The 20,870-nt window shown below is 38.7% G+C and overlaps 1 protein-coding gene across 1 annotated transcript in view; it reads left to right on the forward strand.

Moving 5' to 3' along the window:
* OAT (ornithine aminotransferase) overlaps positions 1-20,340 on the forward strand; it is a 31,953-nt gene extending 11,613 nt beyond the window's left edge. Inside the window, exons 2-10 of the mRNA XM_004446650.5 lie at positions 930-1,157; positions 8,035-8,259; positions 8,362-8,457; positions 14,941-15,068; positions 15,611-15,733; positions 16,500-16,628; positions 17,382-17,495; positions 18,226-18,370; positions 19,526-20,340. Of these exons, the coding sequence (XP_004446707.1) occupies positions 959-1,157; positions 8,035-8,259; positions 8,362-8,457; positions 14,941-15,068; positions 15,611-15,733; positions 16,500-16,628; positions 17,382-17,495; positions 18,226-18,370; positions 19,526-19,686 (1,320 nt within the window). The 5' untranslated portion in view covers positions 930-958 and the 3' untranslated portion in view covers positions 19,687-20,340. The remainder of the gene's footprint in view (positions 1-929; positions 1,158-8,034; positions 8,260-8,361; positions 8,458-14,940; positions 15,069-15,610; positions 15,734-16,499; positions 16,629-17,381; positions 17,496-18,225; positions 18,371-19,525) is intronic.
* Positions 20,341-20,870: the final 530 nt, after the last annotated feature.

Consider the following 20,870-nt stretch of genomic DNA (forward strand, 5'->3'; position numbering starts at 1 on the left):
TCCATCCTTGTGTACTTGTGGAACACTTCTATTGCCCACACAGTTACATTGGTTACATCTATTCAATACCTCTTTCCCCCTCCCCTTAGGACCCACAGTGACAGTCAATCTTCATTGCTTGAAGGGCCATGTTCAGAGATACTTGCAACAGTGTTGAGGGCTTGACATGCTCAACTGCCCTAATGCACTGGGAGCTACCATTTCTCTTGAGAGATACAATTCCCTCTATTTGAGGGCATCAGTCCTCCCCAGGATGTGGGTATACCTTCACTCTCATTATATGGGTCTCTATCTAATGATACAACCCACTATGGCAAAATGAGCATTCACATATTCCCTAGGAGCCTGTCTGGCGTCATATTATCCCCTTTAAGCATCTTAAACAGGTAACCTTCCTTATTATATTTTTCAAAAAGTTTTCTCAGCATTATACTCTCAACCAAATACCTGACAATCTCCTATGTTCATATGTTGCCCCACCCTTCCCCAATTTCTTGGGCAATATTACCCATCCTCCCATCCCTAGCCCCCCTCAAGCCCACAAAGCCCCACCCAAAGGTAACCCTATATCCCCATTTAATCCCTTCCTTGTACAAATACTTACCTCCAGCTTATAGATTTCACCCATGTAGGTGTCAGCTTACATCCTTCCTCTAACCCCCAATTTCCTTTAAGCCTGTCATCCAGTCTCTAGCTATATTCTTTTAGACTTGCAACTCTTAGCACTTATCCTCATTGTAGCATGTATCAGCTTTTACTGTAAATACTTATTTATTTGACCTTTTGTTGTCTTCAAGCTTCCCAAAGGCAAGGGCCAGGTCTTTTTTTTCTTTCATTTGCCTGATCCTTTGCAGGACACGTGGTAGGTGCTCAACAAATCCATCACCTCTGAAGACTTACACTTAATGCCCTCTCTTTTTTTTGGACAGGTCTATAGCAGTACTGCTTGAAGGACACAATGTTTTCCAAACTAGCACATTTGCAGACTGTTGCTGTACTTCGTCGTGGCGTTCATTCTTCAGTGGCTTCTGCTACCTCCGTTGCAGCTAAAAGAACAGTCCAAGGCCCTCCATCCTCTGATTACATTTTTGAACGGGAGTCTAAGTATGGTGCACACAACTACCACCCTTTACCTGTAGCCCTGGAGAGAGGAAAAGGTACCTGCATATATTTTTCCAGATGCATTTAATTTTGATATTGCAGATAAAGTTAGTTTAACATTTATTGAACATCTGTTATTTGCTTTGGGAAATGCAAGGATGAACGCATTTAGGCTTTGACACAGTGGACCTCACCAATAAGGACTATAGATACATGATAAAGTACTATAATATTGCTATCACTTTTTTTTTTCTTTTAAACTTCTATTTTGGCATAATTTTAAACTCAGAGAAGTTGCAAAAGAAATACAAAGAATTTTCTTTACTTGTCACCCAGATTTCCCTAGTGCTAACAGTTTTCCACATTAGGTTTATCATCACTGTCTTTCTACATGGGTGTGCACTGTTTGAGAATAAATTGCAGACATTATGCCCCTTTACCCCTTAATATTAAAGTGTGTGTTCCTAACAAACAAGGACTTTCTCTTGCATAACCACAGTGTAATGATCAAAATCAGGACATTAACGTCGATACACTATCGTTGTCTATCTACAGACGTTTTTCAGATTTCCTTATTGTCCTTTATAGCAAAAGAAAATCTTGGCTCATAGGTTGCATTCAGGTACCATGATTGTTTTGCCTTTTAAAATCCAGAACAATTCCTCGGTGTTTTATTAACTTGATTTTTTTTTCTCATTTAAAAAAATTTATTGAAGATGGTAGTCATATATAAACATACATAAACAATAAGTGTATAGTAATAATTGTGTACTTGTAAAACATACATAACATCATACAGGGCTCTCATACCTTACCCTATCACCAATACCTTGCATTGTTGTGAAACATTTTTAATGATTAAAGAGCATCCTCAAAATATTACCACTAACCAAAGTATCTTCTATTTGGTGTATTTTCCCCCCAACCCAACCTATTATTATTATTATTATTATTTCTATTGTATCATTTCTACATGAATATACATAAGCAGTAAGTGTGTAGTAAAAGTTGTGAACTTACAAAGCAAACATGTATAACATCTTATAGGGGCCCCTTACATAAATCCACCACCAACATCTTGCATTGTTGTGAGACATTTGTTACAAGTTATGAAAGAATATCATCAAAATCTTAGTACTTACTCTAGCCGTTATCTTATATTTGGCATATTTTTCCCCCAGCAGACCCTGTTATTATTTTTTAAATATATTTTTATGGCAGAAGTTGTAAACTTGCAAAACAGTCACACACGTGTGCAGAATTCCCATACAGCAGCCTTTAATCAACACACCACACCATGGTAGAACATTTGTTACAAATTATGAGATATTATCATCAGACTGTTACCAGGTCCATATATATTTGGCACACTTTTTCCATACTCAGTACATCTTTGGCATAGATGGATGAATATTAACATTATTACTGTTAACCACAGTCCATGGGTCACTCCAGTTGTATTTTTCCTGTGCTTCTCCACATTCAAACCATCCTGCAATAGTGATGTACATCTGTTCTAGCTCACAAAGGACACTCTTGCATCTATACCATCAACCACAATTCTCATCCACCTCTGGGTTTACTGTGTTATTTAGTCCCTAGATTATTCCCTAGCTTTCTGTCAGTTGTCATTTACATCTCTAGACTACCCTCTTCAGCCACATTCCCATTTACTGTTACTCACTATAATCTGTTACCACCCACTTTATACATTTCTACAATTTTACAGTAAAGTTAATTAAAACTTGTACATACATTAAGCATCAAGAGTCCATTTCAGTCCTCCTGTTATCTGCTTTAAGGATCCAACACCTACCACCAGGTCTTGAGGATATTTTCCTACATTTTCTTCAAGAAGCTTTAAGTCTCCTGCTTTTATATTTAAGTTTTTGATCCATTTGAGTTAATTTTTGTATGAGGTGTGAGATAGGGGTCTTCTTTCCTTCTTTCAGCTATGTATATCCAATTCTCTCAGCACCATTTGTTGAATGGACTGTTCTGCCCAAGCTGGGTGGGTTTGACAGGCTTGTCAAAACTCACTTGAGGGAAGCGGACTTGGCCCAGTGGATAGGGCATCTGTCTACCGCATGGGAGGTCTGTGGTTCAAACCCCAGGCCTCCTTGACCTGTGTGGAGCTGGCCCACGTGCAGTACTGATGCGTGCAAGGAGTGCCATGCCACAGAGGGGTGTCCCCCACGTAGGGGAGCCCCACGTGCAAGGAGTGCGCCCTGTAAGGAGAGCCGCCCAGTGCGAAAGAAAGTGCAGCCTGCCCAGGAATGGCGCTGCACACACGGAGAGCTGACGCAACAAAAAGAAACAGAGATTCCTGTGCCGCTGACAACAACAGAAGCAGACAAAAAGAAGAACACACAGCAAATGAACACAGAAAACAGACAACGGGGGCCGGGGGGGAGGGCAGGGAGGGGAGAGAAATAAATAAAATAAATCTTAAAAATAAAAAACAAACTCACTTGACCCTAGATGTCAGGGTCTGTTTTTGAACCATCAGTTCGGTTCCATTGGTCTGTGTTTCTGTCTTTATGTGAGTATCATGCTGTGTTTACCAATGTAGCTAGGTAATATGATTTTAAAGTCAGGAAGAGTCCTCCAACTTCGCCTTTCCTTTCTAAGATATTTCTGGCTATTCAGGACACCTTACTTTTCCAAAAAAAATTGATAATCATGTTTTCTATTAATTTAAAAAATGCTGGTGGAATTTTTATTGGGATTGCATTGAATCTGTGTATCAATTTGAATAGAATTGATACCTTAATGATAGTTAGTCTTCCAATCCATAAGCATTGAATATTCTTCCAATTATTTAGATCTTTTTTGATTTCTATTAACAGTGAGTTGTAGTTTTCTGAATACAGGTGCTTGACATCGTTAGTTAAATTTATTCCAAAATATTTGGGTTTTATCTGTTATATTTTATTTTCACCACTCTTAACACTTTTAGTTACTTTACTGATATAATCTTCATTTTTAGATTGTCTTTCAAACTCTCCTGTCTTTTCTTTTCAGGCTGTAGCACACCGTTTAGTATTTCCTGCAAAGCTGGTCTCTTGGTTACAAACTTTCTGAGTTCTGTTTATCTGTGAATATTATAAACTCCTCCTCATTTTTGAAAGACAGTCTTGCCAGATAGAAGATTCTTGGCTGGAAGTTTCTCTCTTGCAGTATCTTAAATATATCACCATCTTCTTGCCTCCTTGGTTTCTGATGAGAAATCAACACTTAATCTTATTGGGTATCCCTTATCTGTTTGCATTGCTTTTCTCTTGCTGCTTTCAGAATTCTCTGTCTTTGGCATTTGACATTCTGATTAATATGTGTCTCGGAGTTGGTCTGTTCAGATTTATTTGGATGGAAGTACGTTGTGCTTCTTGGATATGGATATCCATGTCCTTCAGTAGGGTTGGGACATTTTCTACCATTATTTCTTCACATATTCCTTCTGCCCTTTTTCCCTTCTCTTCTTCTTTTGGGACACCCATGACAGGTATGTTTGCATGTCTCTTGCTGTCGTTTAGTTCCCCAATTTTTCCTTTCTTTTCTTTATCTGTTCTTTTGTGTATTTGCTTTCAGAGGCCATTTCTTCAAGCTTACCAATCATTTTTTCTGCCTCCTCAAATCTGCTATTATATGATTCCAGTGTTTTGTTTTTTTAATAAATCACTTTATTTTATTTATTTTCTCCCCCTCCCTACTGCCCTCCTGTTTTTGCTGTCTGTGTCCATTTGCTGTATGATCTTCTGTTCTATTTCTCTTTTTTTGTCTTCTCGTTTTCTCCTCTAGGATTCACTGAGATTTGATCCTGGGGACCTCCGATGTAGAGAGAAGTTCCCCGTCACTTGTGCCACCTCATTTTCTAGTTTCTGTTGTGTCTCGCCTTGACTCTCCCCTTTGTCTCTCTTTTATTGCATCATCATCTTGCTGTGTGGCTTGTTGTGCAGACACTGGCTCACTGCACAGGCGCTGGCTCACTGCATGGGCACTGGCTTGCTGCATGGGTATGCTTTTACCAGGAGGCCCCAGGGATCGAACCTGGGTCCTCCCATATGGTAGATGAAAACCCAATCATTTGAGTCACATCCGCTTCCCTCCAGTGTATTTTTAATTTCATTTATTGCAACTTTCATTACCATAAGATCTGCTATTTTTCTACATATGCTTTCATATTCTTCTTTGTGCTCATCCAGTGTCTTTTTAATATCCTTAATCTCTTTAGCCACCTCATTGAATTTATTAAGGAGATTTATTTGAACATCTATGATTAGTTGTCTCACCTCCTTCATGTCATCTGGAGGCTTACCTTCTTTAACTGGGCTATATCTTCCTGTTTCTTGGTGTGGATTGTAATTTTTTTTTTTTCTGTCTTGGCATCTGGCTTGCTAGATATATTTATTCTGGGTACAGTTTCTTTCTTTAGTTTTGGGCTTTCTTGCCCTTTCTCTCTTGCTGGTTGTGTAGTAGGAGCCAAGGATGTAGTAAGTACTTCAAGCTGTGGAGGTTTCATCTGCCTTCTTTGTTCTAGGGACCAATGAAGCTTCTCCCAACTTTCTCCTTTGCCATGGGTAGGGACAGAGCCACAGCTGTGTGGAATAATCTAAGTCATGCAGGCCTAGACTGTAGTTGCCCAAAGAGACTGATGAAGGTTCACGCCCCTTTCTTTCCTGCCTGGAGTCGGGATGGAGCTGCAGGTGTGACCAGCAGACTATGCAGTATGAGTCCAAGATGACTGCAGTTGCACTGGTAGACTTCCAGGTGTTCAGTCTGTGCCACTCAAATGTACCTGCAGTTACCTGGAGAGGCTGGTGCAGAGCCGGCCAGGTTACTTCCTCCTAGAGGTGGAACTGAGGCCTAGGCTATGGCTGCAGGCCAATCTGGGTGAAATAAACTAGTCTCTACCTTCACTGTAATTTTCATTCAGCCCAGCTACCCCTCATGCAGGAGGTGGAGTCAAAATTGCAGCTACCAACCTCTTTCAAACTTGGGCAGGTTCAAACTTTAGCTGTTCTTAGGGTTATACTTTAGCCAGCAGAATTTACTAATCAGTAGCTGAAGTCAATAGCCAGCTGTCTCTTCTCTCCCTGTGTTTGGGAAATGGAGCTTCCAACTCCAGCCACAGAATAGCTCCTGAGGTGGCTTATGCTGCCAGATTAGGATGATCACTGGTCTCTGCAGCATGGCCTGTATTTTCCCTGAGAGGCTGGTGCAGGTCCCCTCAGTTTCCTCCCTGCTGGAGGTGGGGCTGGGGCTTAGGGTAGAGCTGCAATTTGATCTAGATGGAAAGAGCCAGTCCTTAACCAGCACTGTGATTTTCAGTCAGCCCCGTTTGCTCTCCTGCCAGGGGCTGAGTTAAAATGTCGTCTACTAGCCTCTTTCTGGCTTGGACAGGTTCAAACTTTAGCTGTTCTTAGGGTTATACTTTGGCCAGTCAGATTTACTAATCAGCTGAAGTTGGTGCCCAACTGTCTCTTTCTCTCTCATTTTTGGGGAGTGGAGTTTCCAATTCCAGCCACGGAATAGCTCCCCAGGAGGCTTGTGCCTCCAGTGGAGGCTGGGCCCCAGCCTCCATGTCGTGGAGGGCTCTACTTATGAATCTTCTCAGCAGATGGGCAGTCTCCTCCTTCCGTTCTTTCAAGGATGTTGAGGATGCTCTTCTGGTCTTCTGGAGCCCCCATACAGGTGCTGTGGAGAGCTCTGGGTGATAACCAACTGTCTTGTAGCACGAGCTGACTCTAGGAGCTCCTTAGTATGTCATCATCTTGCTGGTTGTTCTCTAACTTGGTATTTTTGGAGTGTACAGGCTGATAATTTTGTAGAAGGAAGCTCAATTCTGGGTTGACTGATGTTTCCTCAGGATTAGATTCAGGTCATTTGTTCTGGGCCAGAAACTGCAGAAATGCTCTTGTGTCCCTCTGGATACAGCATGTCAGGAGACACATGGCTGTTTATTTCATTACTGGCAGTGTTGACTTTGGTAGGTAGTGTCTGCCCAGCTTTTCTACTGTGAAGTTACTGTGTTTCTTTTTGTGGTATTTTGTGCAGAGATAATTTGAGATTATGCAAATGGCCTGTTTACCCACCAAATTTGTACTCACAGTTTTAGCCTCTGTTATTCTTGCCTGGATAAATTATTGCTGTAGTATTTTGATTATTGCTAAATGGTGACTTAACAGATTTTGATATAACAGCCTTAAATAAATGAAATCAAAGTTTGTTACTTAGCTTTGAGCCTGAAGATGACAGCATACGAATATTAAACATTTTATCTGTCTGTAGTTTGTGACCAGTATTGTAATATATATCTCCTTTTGAACAAAAAATCTAGATGTATGTATTATAAATTTGGAAACAGGTTTGCAGAATAATTTTTCATTTATAGTAGCAGAGGATGAGCTCTGGAGTGTGGCTGCCTGGATTCAAGTCCCAGTTTGACACCCACTGCTTGGGCTGGCTCTGTAATCTATGTTTCTATTTCCTTAACTCTGCCCAGGGGGTGGTTACCAGATTCTCATGAGGGTGAGATCATGTATGAAAGCACTGAACACAGTATGTAAGTACATGGTAAAAGTTAGGTGTTCCTCAAACCCTTGTTGCATTTTACTTCCTATGGTCAACTTTCCATGATATTATCTATTAAGTTTAATGTTTTACCTTTAGATTCCAATTTTGATTTCTTAGTGTTAGAATTGGGTAAAGGTTTCATTTGAGGGTTTACATCCTTTTCGTGCTATGCCGTTCTTGTTAAACATGTTTCTTGAAGATTGACAGATAAAATATAATTCTTTAATATATCTTCTAAAGCAAAGTTTATTATGATTGCTCTAAAACAAGCCTGAACTACAATTATATATTAAAAACATGTTTTATGAGTTTAATATAGGCTCATATTCAGAGACTTGTTTTCTTCCTTATATATTTTAGGTGTTTACGTGTGGGATGTAGAAGGCAGAAAATATTTTGACTTCCTGAGTGCTTACAGTGCTGTCAACCAAGGGCATTGTCATCCAAAGATTGTGGATGCTCTGAAAAGCCAGGCGGACAAATTAACCTTAACATCTAGGGCTTTCTATAACAATGTACTTGGCGAATATGAGGAGTATATCACTAAACTTTTCAACTACCACAAAGTTCTTCCTATGAATACAGGTAAATTATTTCCTTTTCCAGTTAAATACCCCCCAAATAATCTTATTATTTTCTGATAACTTAAAACATTTTTAAAATTTGAAATCGTTTCCCTCTGGATAGGAGTGGAGGCTGGAGAGACTGCCTGCAAACTTGCTCGTAAATGGGGCTACACTGTTAAGGGTATTCCGAAATACAAAGCAAAGATTGTTTTTGCAGGTATGTGAAATTAAACATCAGCTGCTTTCATTTAAACATGCAATTTCATTTTTGCTTTTAATTTACTGATGAGATTTTTAAAATGTTTTTGCTGTACCTGATTTTTATTTGCTGGACATTTCATTAAAAATTAATGAGGGACTTCCTTGTTTTGGGTTTATTTCCAAGTTCACATATGGGGTTTTTCTCTCCTAAATAACTCCCTACCACTCCTTCTCTAAAATGAATGGTTATTTGATATAATTTCTCATTATCTACATATATTTCCCATAGCAGTTTTCTGGTTAATTAGCTGGACTTTTGTTAGGTTGTCAGGCTTGGGATATGTTCAAGAAGGCCGTGCCGTGGGTATGAGATGAAGTGTGAATCTTAATATTTGACGTGTTGGTTGTACCATGGTCTTCTTTGAAGCAGTTGGGAAGAGGAGGCTGTAGTTTTCCTTGTATTCTTCTGGGAATGGTTGAAAAGAATAACTTGAATCTAACTTTTGGAATCTTTATAATGATATTCAAATGATAGGTTCTGAACCTTTATTTTTTTTTCCTTAGTTGGTTTTTTGTTTGCTTTATTATTTTCTCCCCCCTTAGAATTTTTTTTTAATTTATTGAAGTATATAATTCATGCATAAATGTACATAAAAAATAAGTGTATAGTAATAGTTGTGAACTTATAAAACAAACATATATAACATCATACAGGACTCTCGTACCTCACCCTATCAGTAATACCTAGAATCGTTGTTAAACCTTTTTAACTAATGATTAAAGAGCACTGTCAAAATATTACTACTAACCAAAGTATTTTCCCCCAACCTCCTATTATTATTATCTTTTTATCATTTATATATGATCATACACAAACAATAGTGTATAGGAAAAGTTGTGAACTTATAAAGCAAACATGTATAACATCATATAGGGAGCCCATAAATCAACCCTCCATTAAGACCTTGCATTGTTGTAAGATGTTTGTTACAAATTATGAAAGAATATTGTCAAAGTCTTACTACTAATTATGGTCCTTATCTTATATTTGGTGTATTTTTCCCCCACCCCACAATATTATTATTTTTTAAATATATATATTTTTATGACAGAAGTTGTAAGCTTATAAAACAATCACGCACATGTGTAGAATTTCCAAACAACACCCTGCTATCAACCACCACACTGTAGTGGAACATTTGTTACAGATAATATCATCTGGTTGTTAACATGTCCATAGTGTACATTTGGCACTCATTTTCCATACTGCCCCATTATGAACACAGTACATCTTTGGCATAGATACAAGAATATTATATCATTACTGCTAACCACAGTCCATAGGTCACTCCAGTTGTATCTGTCCCATGCTTCTCCACATTCCCACCACCCTGTAATTGTGATGTACATTTGTGCTAGCTAACAAAGGACATTCTTGCTTTTGTACTATCAACCACAATTCTCATCCTCCTCTTGGTTTACTGTGCTATTCTGTTCCTAGAATATTCACTAGCAATCTATTAATTGGTATTTACATACCTAGACTGCCATTTTCAGCTGCATCCCCATTTATAAACTAGCTGTTACTATTGTTACCATCTATACATTTCCACACTTTTACAGTAAAGCTAATTAAAACTGCTGCATACATTAGACATCAGTAGTCCATCTCAGTTCTCCTCTTATCTCCTTTCAGAATCCACCACCTACCACCAGGTCTTGAAGCTATTTTCCTACAGTTTTTTTCTAGAAGCTTTATGGTTACTGCTTTTATAGTTATTTATTTTTTAGGTTTTCGATCCATTTTGAGTTAATTTTTGCATAAGGTGTGGAGATAGGGGTCCTGTTTCCTTCTTTCAGCTATGGATATCCAGTTCTCTCAGCACCATTTGTTGAATGGACTGTTCTGCCTGAGCTGTGTGGGTTTGACAGGCTCGTCAAAAATCACTTGACCATACATGTGAGGGTCTGCTTCTGAACCATCAATTTGGTTCCTTTGGTCTATGTGTCTGTCTTTATGCCAGTACTATGCTATTTTTATCACTATAGCTTGGTAATACAATTTAAAGTCTAGAGAGGAGAGTTTGCTTTTCCTTTTCAAGATGTTCCTGGTTATACAGGACCACTTACCCTTCCATATAAACTTTTGATAATCGTGTTTTCAATTAAAAAAAAAGTCCTGGTGGACTTTTTATTGGGATTGCATTGAATCTGTATATCAATTTGAGTAGAATTGACATCTTTATGATATTTAGTCTTTCAATCCATGAGCGTGGAATGTTTTTCCAGTTATTTAGGCCTTTTTTGATTTCTTTTAACTTTGAGTTGCAGTTTTCTGAACACAAGTGCTTTACATCGTTGGTTAAGTTTATTCCTATTTGAATTTTATCTGTCATATTTTATTTTTACCACTCCTTTGACACTTTGTTACTTTTATTGATATAATCTTCATTTCTAGACTCTCTTTTAGGCCTCTCTCTCCTTTCTTTTCTTTTCAGGCTCTAGCACACCCTTTAGAATTTCCTGAAAAATCTGGTCTCTTGGTTAGAAATTCTCTCAGTTTCTGTTTATCTGTGAATACTCTAAACACACCCTCATTTTTGAAAGACAATCTTGCTGGATATAAGATTCTTGGCTGAAAGGTTTTCTTTTGTACTATCTTAAATATATCATACCACTGTCTTCTTGCATTCATGGTTACTGGTGAGAAATTAGAATTTAATCTTATTGGGTATCCCTTATATGTTATGCATTGCTTTTTACTTGCTGTTCTCAGAATTCTCTCTTTGCCTTTGGCATTCGACATTCTGGTGAGTATGTGTCTTGGAGTTGGTCTATTTGGATTTTTTCAGATGGGAGTACGTTGTGCTTCTTGGACATGGATATCTATGTCCTTCAATAGGGTTGGGAAATTTTCTATCATTATTTCTTCATATATTCCTTCTGCCCCTTTTTCTTTCTCTTCTCCTTCTGGAATACCCATGACATGTATGTTTGCATGCCTTTTGATGTCATTTAGTTCCCTGAAACCTTGTTCAATTTTTTCCATTCTTCATCTGTTCTTTTGTATGTTCAGTTTCAGAGGCCATTTCTTCAAGCTCACCAATCCTTTCTTTTGCCTCTTCAATCTGCTATTATGTGATTCCAATGTTTTTAAAATTTTATTTATTGTGCCTTTCATTCCCATAAGATCGGCTATTTTTCTATGTATGCCTTCAAATTCTTCTTTGTGCTCATCCAAAGTCTTAATATCCTTAATCTCTTTAGCCTTCTCATTGAATTTATTAAGGAGATTTGTTTGAACATCTGTGATAAGTTGTCTCAATTCCTTTATGTCATCTGGAGGCTTATCTTATTCCTTTAACTGGGCCATATCTTCCTGTTTCTTGGTGTGGATTGTAATTTTTGTTGGTGTTTTGGCACATTGCTTAGTAGAGTATTTATTCTGAGAGCAGTTTTTCTCTTTAGTTTAGGGCTTCCTGTCCTTTATGTCATCTGGAGGCTTATCTTATTCCTTTAACTGGGCCATATCTTCCTGTTTCTTGGTGTGGATTGCAATTTTTTTGTTGGTGTTTTGGCACATTGCTTACTAGAGTATATATTCTGAGAGCAGTTTTTCTCTTTAGTTTAGGGCTTCCTGTCATTTCTCCCTTGCTAGTTGTGCAGTAGGAACCAAAGATGTAGTTGTTGCTATAAGCTGTGAAGGCTCAAGCTGCTCATTATCCCAGGGACTGATGAAGCTTCTCCCAACTTTCTCCTTTGCCAGGGGTAGGGACAGAGTTACAACTGTGTGAAATAATCCAAGATATGCAGGCCTAGACTCTAGTTGCCCAGAGAGACTGATGAGGCTTCACTTCCCTTTCCTGCTTGGGGCTGGGATGGAGCTGCAGGTATGGGCAGCAGTCTATGCAGTATGGGTCCAAGATGACCGAAGTTGCCCCAGTTGACTTCCAATTATTCAGTCTGTGCCAGACAAATGTACCTGCAGTTACCTGGATAGGCTGGTGCCAAGCCCTCCAGCCTCCTCTCTGCCAGAGGCAGGGCTGACACTTAGGCTGGGGCTGCAGGCTGATCTGGGTGAGAGAAACCGGTTCCTACCATCACTGGTTTTCGGTCAGCCTCGCTTTCTCTCTTGCAGGGGCCAGAGTCAAAATGGTGGCTACCAGCCTCTTTCCAACCTGGACAAGTTCAAACTTTAGCTATTCCTAGGATTATACCTTAGGCAGCTGAATCCACCAATCAGTAGCTGAAATCAGTGGCCAACCATCTCCTTCTCCCCCGTTTTTGGGAAATGGAGCTTCAAATTCCAGCCACAGAATAGCTCCTGGGGCAGTTTGTGCTGCCAGAGTAGGACAATCTCTGGCCTCCGTGGCTTGACCAGTAATTTCCCGGAGAGGCTGGTGCAGGTCCCCCCAGCTTCCTCCCTGCCAGAGGTGGGGTTGGGGCTTATGCTAGAGGTGTAATCTGATCTGGGTGGAAGGAAGCTGGTCTCCATCAGCACTGTGATCCTCAGTCGGCTCCGCTTTCCCTGGTGTCTCAGGCAGAGTTAAGATGGGGCCACTGGCCTCTTTCTGGCTTGGACAGGTTCATACTTTAGCTGTTCTCAGGATTATACTGTAGCCCACTGAATTTACTCATCAATAGCTGAAGTTGTTGCCCACCGTCTCTTCCTCCCTCGTTTTTGGGAAGTGGAGCTTTCAATTTCAGCCGTGAAACAGCTCCCAAGGCTTGTGTCTCCAGTGGAGGATGGATACTGGCCTCTGAGGCATGGAGCATTCTACTTAACGAATCTTCTCTGCAGATGCGCAGTCTCCTCCTTCATTCCTTCAGGTGTGTTGCAGGATGCTCTTCTGGGCTCCTGGAGCACCCAAATAGGTGCTTCAGATAGCTCCAGAGAGCTCTGGGTGTTTCCTAACTGCCCTGTAGCAGAAGCTGACTCTAGGAGCTACTTATTCTGTCTCCATCTTGCTGGTTCTCCACTTCTGAGTCATTTTTGAAGTTTTGGTTTCAATTTTTGAAACATAAGTATGTATAGATTTGTCACTGGCCCTGGTTAAAGTTAATTCTTGTGATTATTGAAAACTGTCATTATTCTGCCTTGTGAATAGCTGTAGTTAAGCCGTAAACTCATCACATAATAAAACCCAGAATTTAACTGATGGCCAGCAGTAGTTGGTATTTGAGAATGGCAGGTGAGTGTTTCCAAAGAGGAAATCTTCCATAGTTGGATTACTTACTTTAAAATCTTAGGCCTTAGTTGTAGGACATCATAAATGTCTCTTGCAAATAAAACTGGTCTTTTTGGTGATTTTCATTCTTACATACTGTATCCAGTCTCTTTAAAACTAGCAAAGGGTGCAAATACCTTCCCATCTGAATATTAAAAGAAGCTGGTGAGTCAGGGAGAGGATGGCTTTTCACACTATGGGTCGTTTGTTACCAGGGGTAGGGAGTGGGAGATGTAGGGCTGGATAGAGAAGAGAGACTAGGTTCTTGGCCTATTAGGTACATTTTTTCCCTCAAACAAGCCTGGTCAAAATTAATATGCTGTTATTAGTGGATGAGTTAAATGGAGATTGCTCATAGGTGAGAGGCTTTGCAAGAGTAGTTTTTAGAGATGTTATGAAGCTAAAATACAACTGGGTTGATTAAGTTGCTGTGAGCAGAGTTGGTGGTAAGATGTAAAAATATACTGTACGTGAACCCTCAACCCTCTTGATTATTCTGTCTTGTTTATTTCCTTCCTTGAATCTAACCCGATATTAAGTGATGTTGTTCAGTTGTTTTACTAGCTTATGTTACCTTGTTTCTTCTCTACTGGAATGTAAGCTCCTTGAGGGCAGGGAGCTTGCCGAACTTGATCACCCTTCTCTTCCAGCACCTAGAGGGAGTGGTGCCTCTAGTAGACACTCAGTCAAGTTTATTGATGAAATCAATTAATGGATAAAAAATACTTTTGAACAAAGGCAGATGTATTATTTAACATTATAAAGGATTGTAACCAAGGAAGGAAAGATCGAAAGTATTATGATAGTCTGAGTCTGTTGTCTCAAAATGAAATTTAAAAGGCATTCTATAGAATTATTAGCTTGTAATATTTGGATTTTTAAAAGGAAAACTGTTAATTTTCTACGGAAAATATCTTTCTCCTATCATTATCCAAAATGCACCATCTCTAGAAAATTATGTATTGAATACTGCTATTGGGTTGGGATTAGTGAAAGAAAAGACAAGTGTCTCTCTGTATATTACAGTCAAGAGATCCAGTAGAGAAGTACATAAAACGTTAATTGCAACACCAGACTGTATTCTCTCATGACATACGAATATGGTATCGAATATCAGTTTTTTTTAACAAATGAAAGCCCTCTGGAGGTTTTCAAAAGCAAACCCTTGACTTCCTTTTTTAATCAAACTTCCTAAGGAATTTTTGGGGAACAACTTTTAATAAATGTGTTGGGTTTGCTTGAGATAATCAGCATTTGTTTCTCATTTCTAGCTGGCAACTTTTGGGGTAGAACCTTGTCTGCTATCTCCAGTTCCACAGACCCCACCAGTTATGATGGTTTCGGACCGTTTATGCCAGGTTTCGAAATCATTCCGTATAATGATCTGCCTGCTCTGGAGGTAAGTTCACTAGTGTCTTGTTGCTAAGTACATAGTAAACAGAAATAATATGTGTTGAATATTTGAATTAAAAATACATTATGTGACTCTAATGTAATTTTATCTTATTGAAATTAGGCCAAGGTTTCAGCCTTGTTCTCTGTAATGATCAGTTAGTTTCCAACACAGAAAACTTGGCTCTGTGGTCTGATCTTTACAACTAACAAGCTACTTTAGATTTGTATCCTTGATAACAATTAACTTGGATATTATCTGTTTATTGACTTTACTAGATAAAATTACATAATTTTTAGCTAGCTTTAAAAAATTATGAAGATATTTACAAAATAAAAAGGTTCACTTAAAATGGCTTTAAAATGGCTATTTACCTTAGGTTTTACTTACAGTACATTTGACTACATACTAGAAAATATAGGTTAGAGTAGCTTAAAGCTGAAGTGTTGGTGCTTCTGATACTTAACAGAATTGTGCAGGGTGTGGTTTTAGGTTTCCAAATGTGGTAGAAAAGAAGTTGTTAAAACATGTTTGTGTTTCTTTTGTAGCGCGTTCTTCAGGATCCCAATGTTGCTGCGTTTATGGTAGAACCAATTCAGGGTGAAGCGGGTGTGATGGTTCCGGATCCAGGTTACCTGATGGGAGTGCGGGAGCTCTGCACCAGGCACCAGGTGTCCGTGCTCCCCACTCCTGATGCGCTGCCTGGGGCCTGGGAGCGCAACTGCAGGCCTCTCTGAATTCTGCTAGGATCAATGCAAAGATTAAAAACCTTTTCCACTAGAGGGAGACATCTTTCTCAGAGCTTCAGAACTTTCTAGTACCCCCTGTCAGGAACCTGTGCAGAAGCTGACTTTTTCCTGGCTCTGGGACATTGGGCATACTGGCTTGGGCATAGCTGTGTACTTTCCAGCCCTAAACATGTTCTCTCCTCTCGTCTCTAAGAACAGTGCACTCAATCTTTACCTACAGTCCCAAATCCTACCAGACCCTTTGCTGTCACTCCCGAACTCCAGACTTTAAGTAATTAACTTTCCTCCTCCTCCTCCCACCAAGGGTAATATTAGTGTATTTTGTTTACCACTGAATAACTTCTGTCATGTGGTAAATGTTTAATAAATATTTGTGGAATAAAAGAATTAATTTGTCCCCAGAGGATAGCTTTATCCCAACCCTCACCTCTGCGTAAGTGCCTTTCCTTTATGTAGAGCAGTGCTAAGTGACCATCTGGAGGATTGTGGCCTGATAAAGTAAATAATTGGGGTGTTTACAGGATTTCCAGAGGACATGTTGGGAATTGTGTGGGTTGTTAAAAACCTTTTCACAAATTTGAGGGCATGTCAGAATTACAGATTTTGGGGGTGAGGATGAAATAAAGACTGCTCTTCTCCCCATGGAAATGAAAATGATAATTAACACTGTTATTTTGTTTTCCAATAGGTTCTATTTATTGCTGATGAAATACAGACAGGATTGGCCAGAACTGGTAGATGGTTGGCTGTTGATCATGAAAACGTTAGACCTGATGTGGTCCTCCTTGGAAAGGCCCTTTCTGGTGGCCTCTATCCGGTAAGTTTCATGTCCAATCTCTTTTTTCCTTCGCTGCTCCAATGAAATAGACCTCTGAAATATTTTTATATCAACTGATAATGGACAGAAATGCCTTTCTCAGATGGTTTGGTTTGACTTAGTAGACTCAGTTAACTTTCACTGAGGAATTGATTGTGCGTGGAATTTGCTATGGCATTTGTTTTGGGTGGAAACATTTTGTCCCCCAAATATTCCCAGAGACCTCTGTGCTTTTATCCAATGTTCAGAAACATGGCATTACTAATTGAGGGTTTGAAGTCATGAATGATGAATGTAGAGATGGAAAAACTAATTTTTTGTGTAGTTCTTTTCTTGGGTTTCCTATTCAGAGCCAATAATTGGCATTGACTGAAAGGGCTCTGAAGTAGAGACATTTTGCTGAGTAGATCAAATTGTTTGCTGAAGACAGTGTTCAGCATTGTTTTCTAGTAGTTAAACAAAGCATGTCACCTTGAAATTGGGAAGTATTGTAAATCTGTGTAGCAGCATTAAAATCTTAGTTCCAAAATTCTGTTGGTCTGTGCCATTGAAGTGTGCCTCATATATTTGCAATCTGTTAGGATATTCCTCAGTGTCATTGGCAGTTAAGATGACAGACATAATAGCTCTTATTTGTTGAAGCTTTATATCAAATTTAATATCTGCTTCATAAATATTTGTGTTTCTGGTATGCTGAGAGTGACTACTTAGTTGGAGAAGTTACTGTGTGAGCATTTGATTCTCTGTCTTTAGGTGTCTGCAGTGCTGTGTGATGATGACATAATGCTCACCATTAAACCCGGGGAGCACGGCTCGACGTATGGTGGTAATCCTCTGGGCTGCCGAGTAGCCATTGCATCCCTCGAGGTAAAACTGACCACACCATGCAGGATCCATTTCTCTAAGTGATGTTGAAGTTTGAGCACATTGGTGTAATGAGAAATTTAATTAGATTGCCCAATATTAGAGAATATGATGTAAGAGGAAAGCTTGTAGGGGCAAGGCATTGTCAAAAAGTGTTTTAAATCTTGGCCCAGTAGACTGGGTGTCCTCCCATGGGCTTCCTGAGTTTTCAGTCTTCTAGGACTTTGGACGCTTAGGCCCTGGCTGGTCCTCAGATCTCACGTCGTGATCCACCTGCTTGCCGGGTCTGGCTTGCTTGGCCTCTTGCTTAAAAGTGTGAATTTTAAATGCCTTTAGCATTATTCCTTATGTGCCTCCTACCAAGGACAAAATTTCTCTGTAATTTCTGAGTGTGGGCATTTTAGGAAGAACACATTTAAGGACTTTTTTTTTGCAGGTTAAAAATTATGTTCATTGACTTATTTAAGTAGTAAGATCATGTACTAGTTGCACTAAGCATATTTGAATGCCCTTATTTTTATTTTGCCGTGAAATCAGACTGATAATGGATTTGAGATTAAAGCAAGGCTCTGAGCTAGTCTGTGTAAATACAGATTAATAAAGGAGTTGAAACATAGAAATGAAAGTTACTCCAGTCTTTAATCATGTTCTTCCTTTACTTATAACCTGTGACTCTCCAAAGAAAAACAGAAAAGGCCATCTCAAAATTTATGTAATTTCTCTTTAAAAATAGGTTTTGGAAGAAGAAAACCTTGTTGAAAATGCAGACAAAATGGGTACTATCTTGAGAAGTGAACTCATGAAACTACCTTCTGATATTGTAACTGCTGTAAGAGGAAAAGGATTATTAAATGCTATTGTTATTAGAGAAACCAAAGGTATGAAGAGGTATACTTTTACTGAAGATATTAAATTTATAGGAAAAGCTAAAATACATTTCTTATTTTAAGTTGTTGTCAGGTCCCTCTATTAACTGGCCTCCTGTTGACAAATCTTTTAAGGCAGAATATGATCTGATTGAGGTATAATTATAGTAATGATATTAGACATACCTCTTCCCTACATGAAAACTCTACATTTAAGTAATTTGACCTGTTTTACTTCCTTTAAGTCATTTGTTATTCTACCTTAGATGAGTTGGAGAGTTTAAGTTATTTTCTGTTAGGAAGTGTATAGAGAGCACTTTCTTTAATGTTTCCCTTTGCTGTGCTTTCCTCCCTCTTCAGTGCTTTGTAGTAATCAGTAGAGGTAGTGGAAGCAGTGGGAAAAATGATATATCAGTGATAATATTGGTTAGTGATTCCAGCTGCCACATAATTGCCTGCTCAATAAGTGTCATTCAGTCTTTTTGGTCTTTTAGCACCCCATTTGTAACCTTCAGGGTGCCTTGCTGGGTTTTCTCCAGATAACCCATTTAAAGCCAAGTGGCTCCAACCCCGACCTTACTTCAGAATGACCTGGGGAGCTTTTAAAAAAATTTGAGGCCAGAAATTCCAATTTAATAGCTCTGGGGTGGGGCTCAGGCATTTGCAGGTCGCAGGGCTCTCTCGGTGATTCTGATGTGCAGCCAGGATTGAGAATCACTGCTATAAAATGAGTGTCTAGTTCCACGAACTCAGGGAACAAATCCTTGTATGAATGCATTGGATTCCCTGGGGTTTGAGTATTGCTCATCTGTGTCGGTTAATTATCTTTATCAACCAAATCCTTTTTTGTGTTGGTTCCTCCTGGTATCATTAATACAGCAGTTTTAGAACACACAGGGGTTTTTTTGCTTGGTTTTTTCAATTATGAAAAAAAAAATAATAAGAATCAATGATGTGTCTAATCATGCCATTCCAACACCTAGGTAGGTGTTTGCCAAAAGGTCAGGAGTAAGAGCAAAAGCAAGCCTGCAGCTCAAAGCTGCCTTTCTTGAGCAGGTGCCGAGAATTCTATTTTGCTAGGCTTCACTTTGCCCAAGCATATTGCAAGGGAATGTTTATGCATTTACCTTTTGATCAGCATACATGTGTTTGACGGTTTCTTTTCAGATTATGATGCTTGGAAGGTATGCCTGCGACTTCGAGATAATGGACTTTTGGCCAAGCCAACCCATGGTGACATTATCAGGTTCGCACCGCCGCTTGTCATCAAGGAGGATGAGATTCAGGAGTCAGTTGAGATCATTAACAAGACCATCCTGTCTTTCTGAGCAGCGTAGCTGATCAGTGGCGCCTGGGAGCCAGCTGGAGCCAGGTGGTCGGTGATGGCCTATTAAGCTTCTGCTCTTAAGGCAGATACATTCCACTCCTGCATGTTTTCAAGGACTTAGTTTTTTTTTTATTAGTAGTATTATGTATTTTTTTCAGTTCATATGTAATAGAATAAATTTATGAGCCTGCAGTTTGGTGTGTAATATAACTTTAAGAAAGATGTAGTGGAGATCATATATTTGATTGTGGTTTGTGTGTGTGTCTTTCTAAGATGAAATGTGTCTATCTTTATAGACAGCCTTTAATCAACCCTTTAGTATATACATTTTGATAATTTCCTTGCTGGTATAATGTTTCATATTTGGAAAAAATATCTCTGGGCTATTATATAGAAGATCTCCTTAACACTACTAAAGTTGAATAATTAAAATCTTTGAATTTTAGGAAGGATTAAAGGCTAAGCACATGTGAAAATACTAGAGTTAAGTAAATTTAACTCAATATTGGCCAATATCAGGATGTATTCTATGGATGTCATTAGTTTGATTATAATTTGTAAAAATGTTCATTTCCGATGTTTTATGTTTGATTATAATTTGTAAAAATGTTCATTTCTGATGTTTCTTTAAAATAAAGCTTATATTAATAATGTCTGTTGACTTTACTAGTGTACTATTACTGCAGAATTGATTATCTAACATTTGAAAACTCTGAGCATTTTCTTACCTTGTTTTATTCCATGTGTTCTCAAAGAGCATTTCAGTTTTCTTTGGTAACCTCTAGAAAAATAGAACTTTAAAAGGAAAATAAACCTAGAAAACAGAAGTACCTTATAATCCTCCCTTCTTCCCTTTTAAAATAACTCTCTTCCCTGTACATATACTAATATTTATCATTTTTATGAAAATATACTTAAATACAGTTGGTGTTTTGCAACTTCTGTTTTTTTAGTGGAACAGAAAATTGTGAATGTTTTTCTATATTGGGAATGATAAAGCTATCTCATTCTTAAATGAATGGTGTTTCATTATAAGTAAATATATTATAATTTCATCTCATATCAGGATCATTTGAGTCATTTCATCTCTCACTCTTTAAACAAAGCTTGTGTTGACCACCTTATGTTTCTATCTTTGCACAGTTGTATGTTTCTGTGGAGTAAATCCCTAAAGGAAGATTGCTG

The sequence above is a fragment of the Dasypus novemcinctus genome, chromosome 6 (genome assembly GCF_030445035.2).
Source record: "Dasypus novemcinctus isolate mDasNov1 chromosome 6, mDasNov1.1.hap2, whole genome shotgun sequence".
Classification (NCBI taxonomy): domain Eukaryota; kingdom Metazoa; phylum Chordata; class Mammalia; order Cingulata; family Dasypodidae; genus Dasypus; species Dasypus novemcinctus.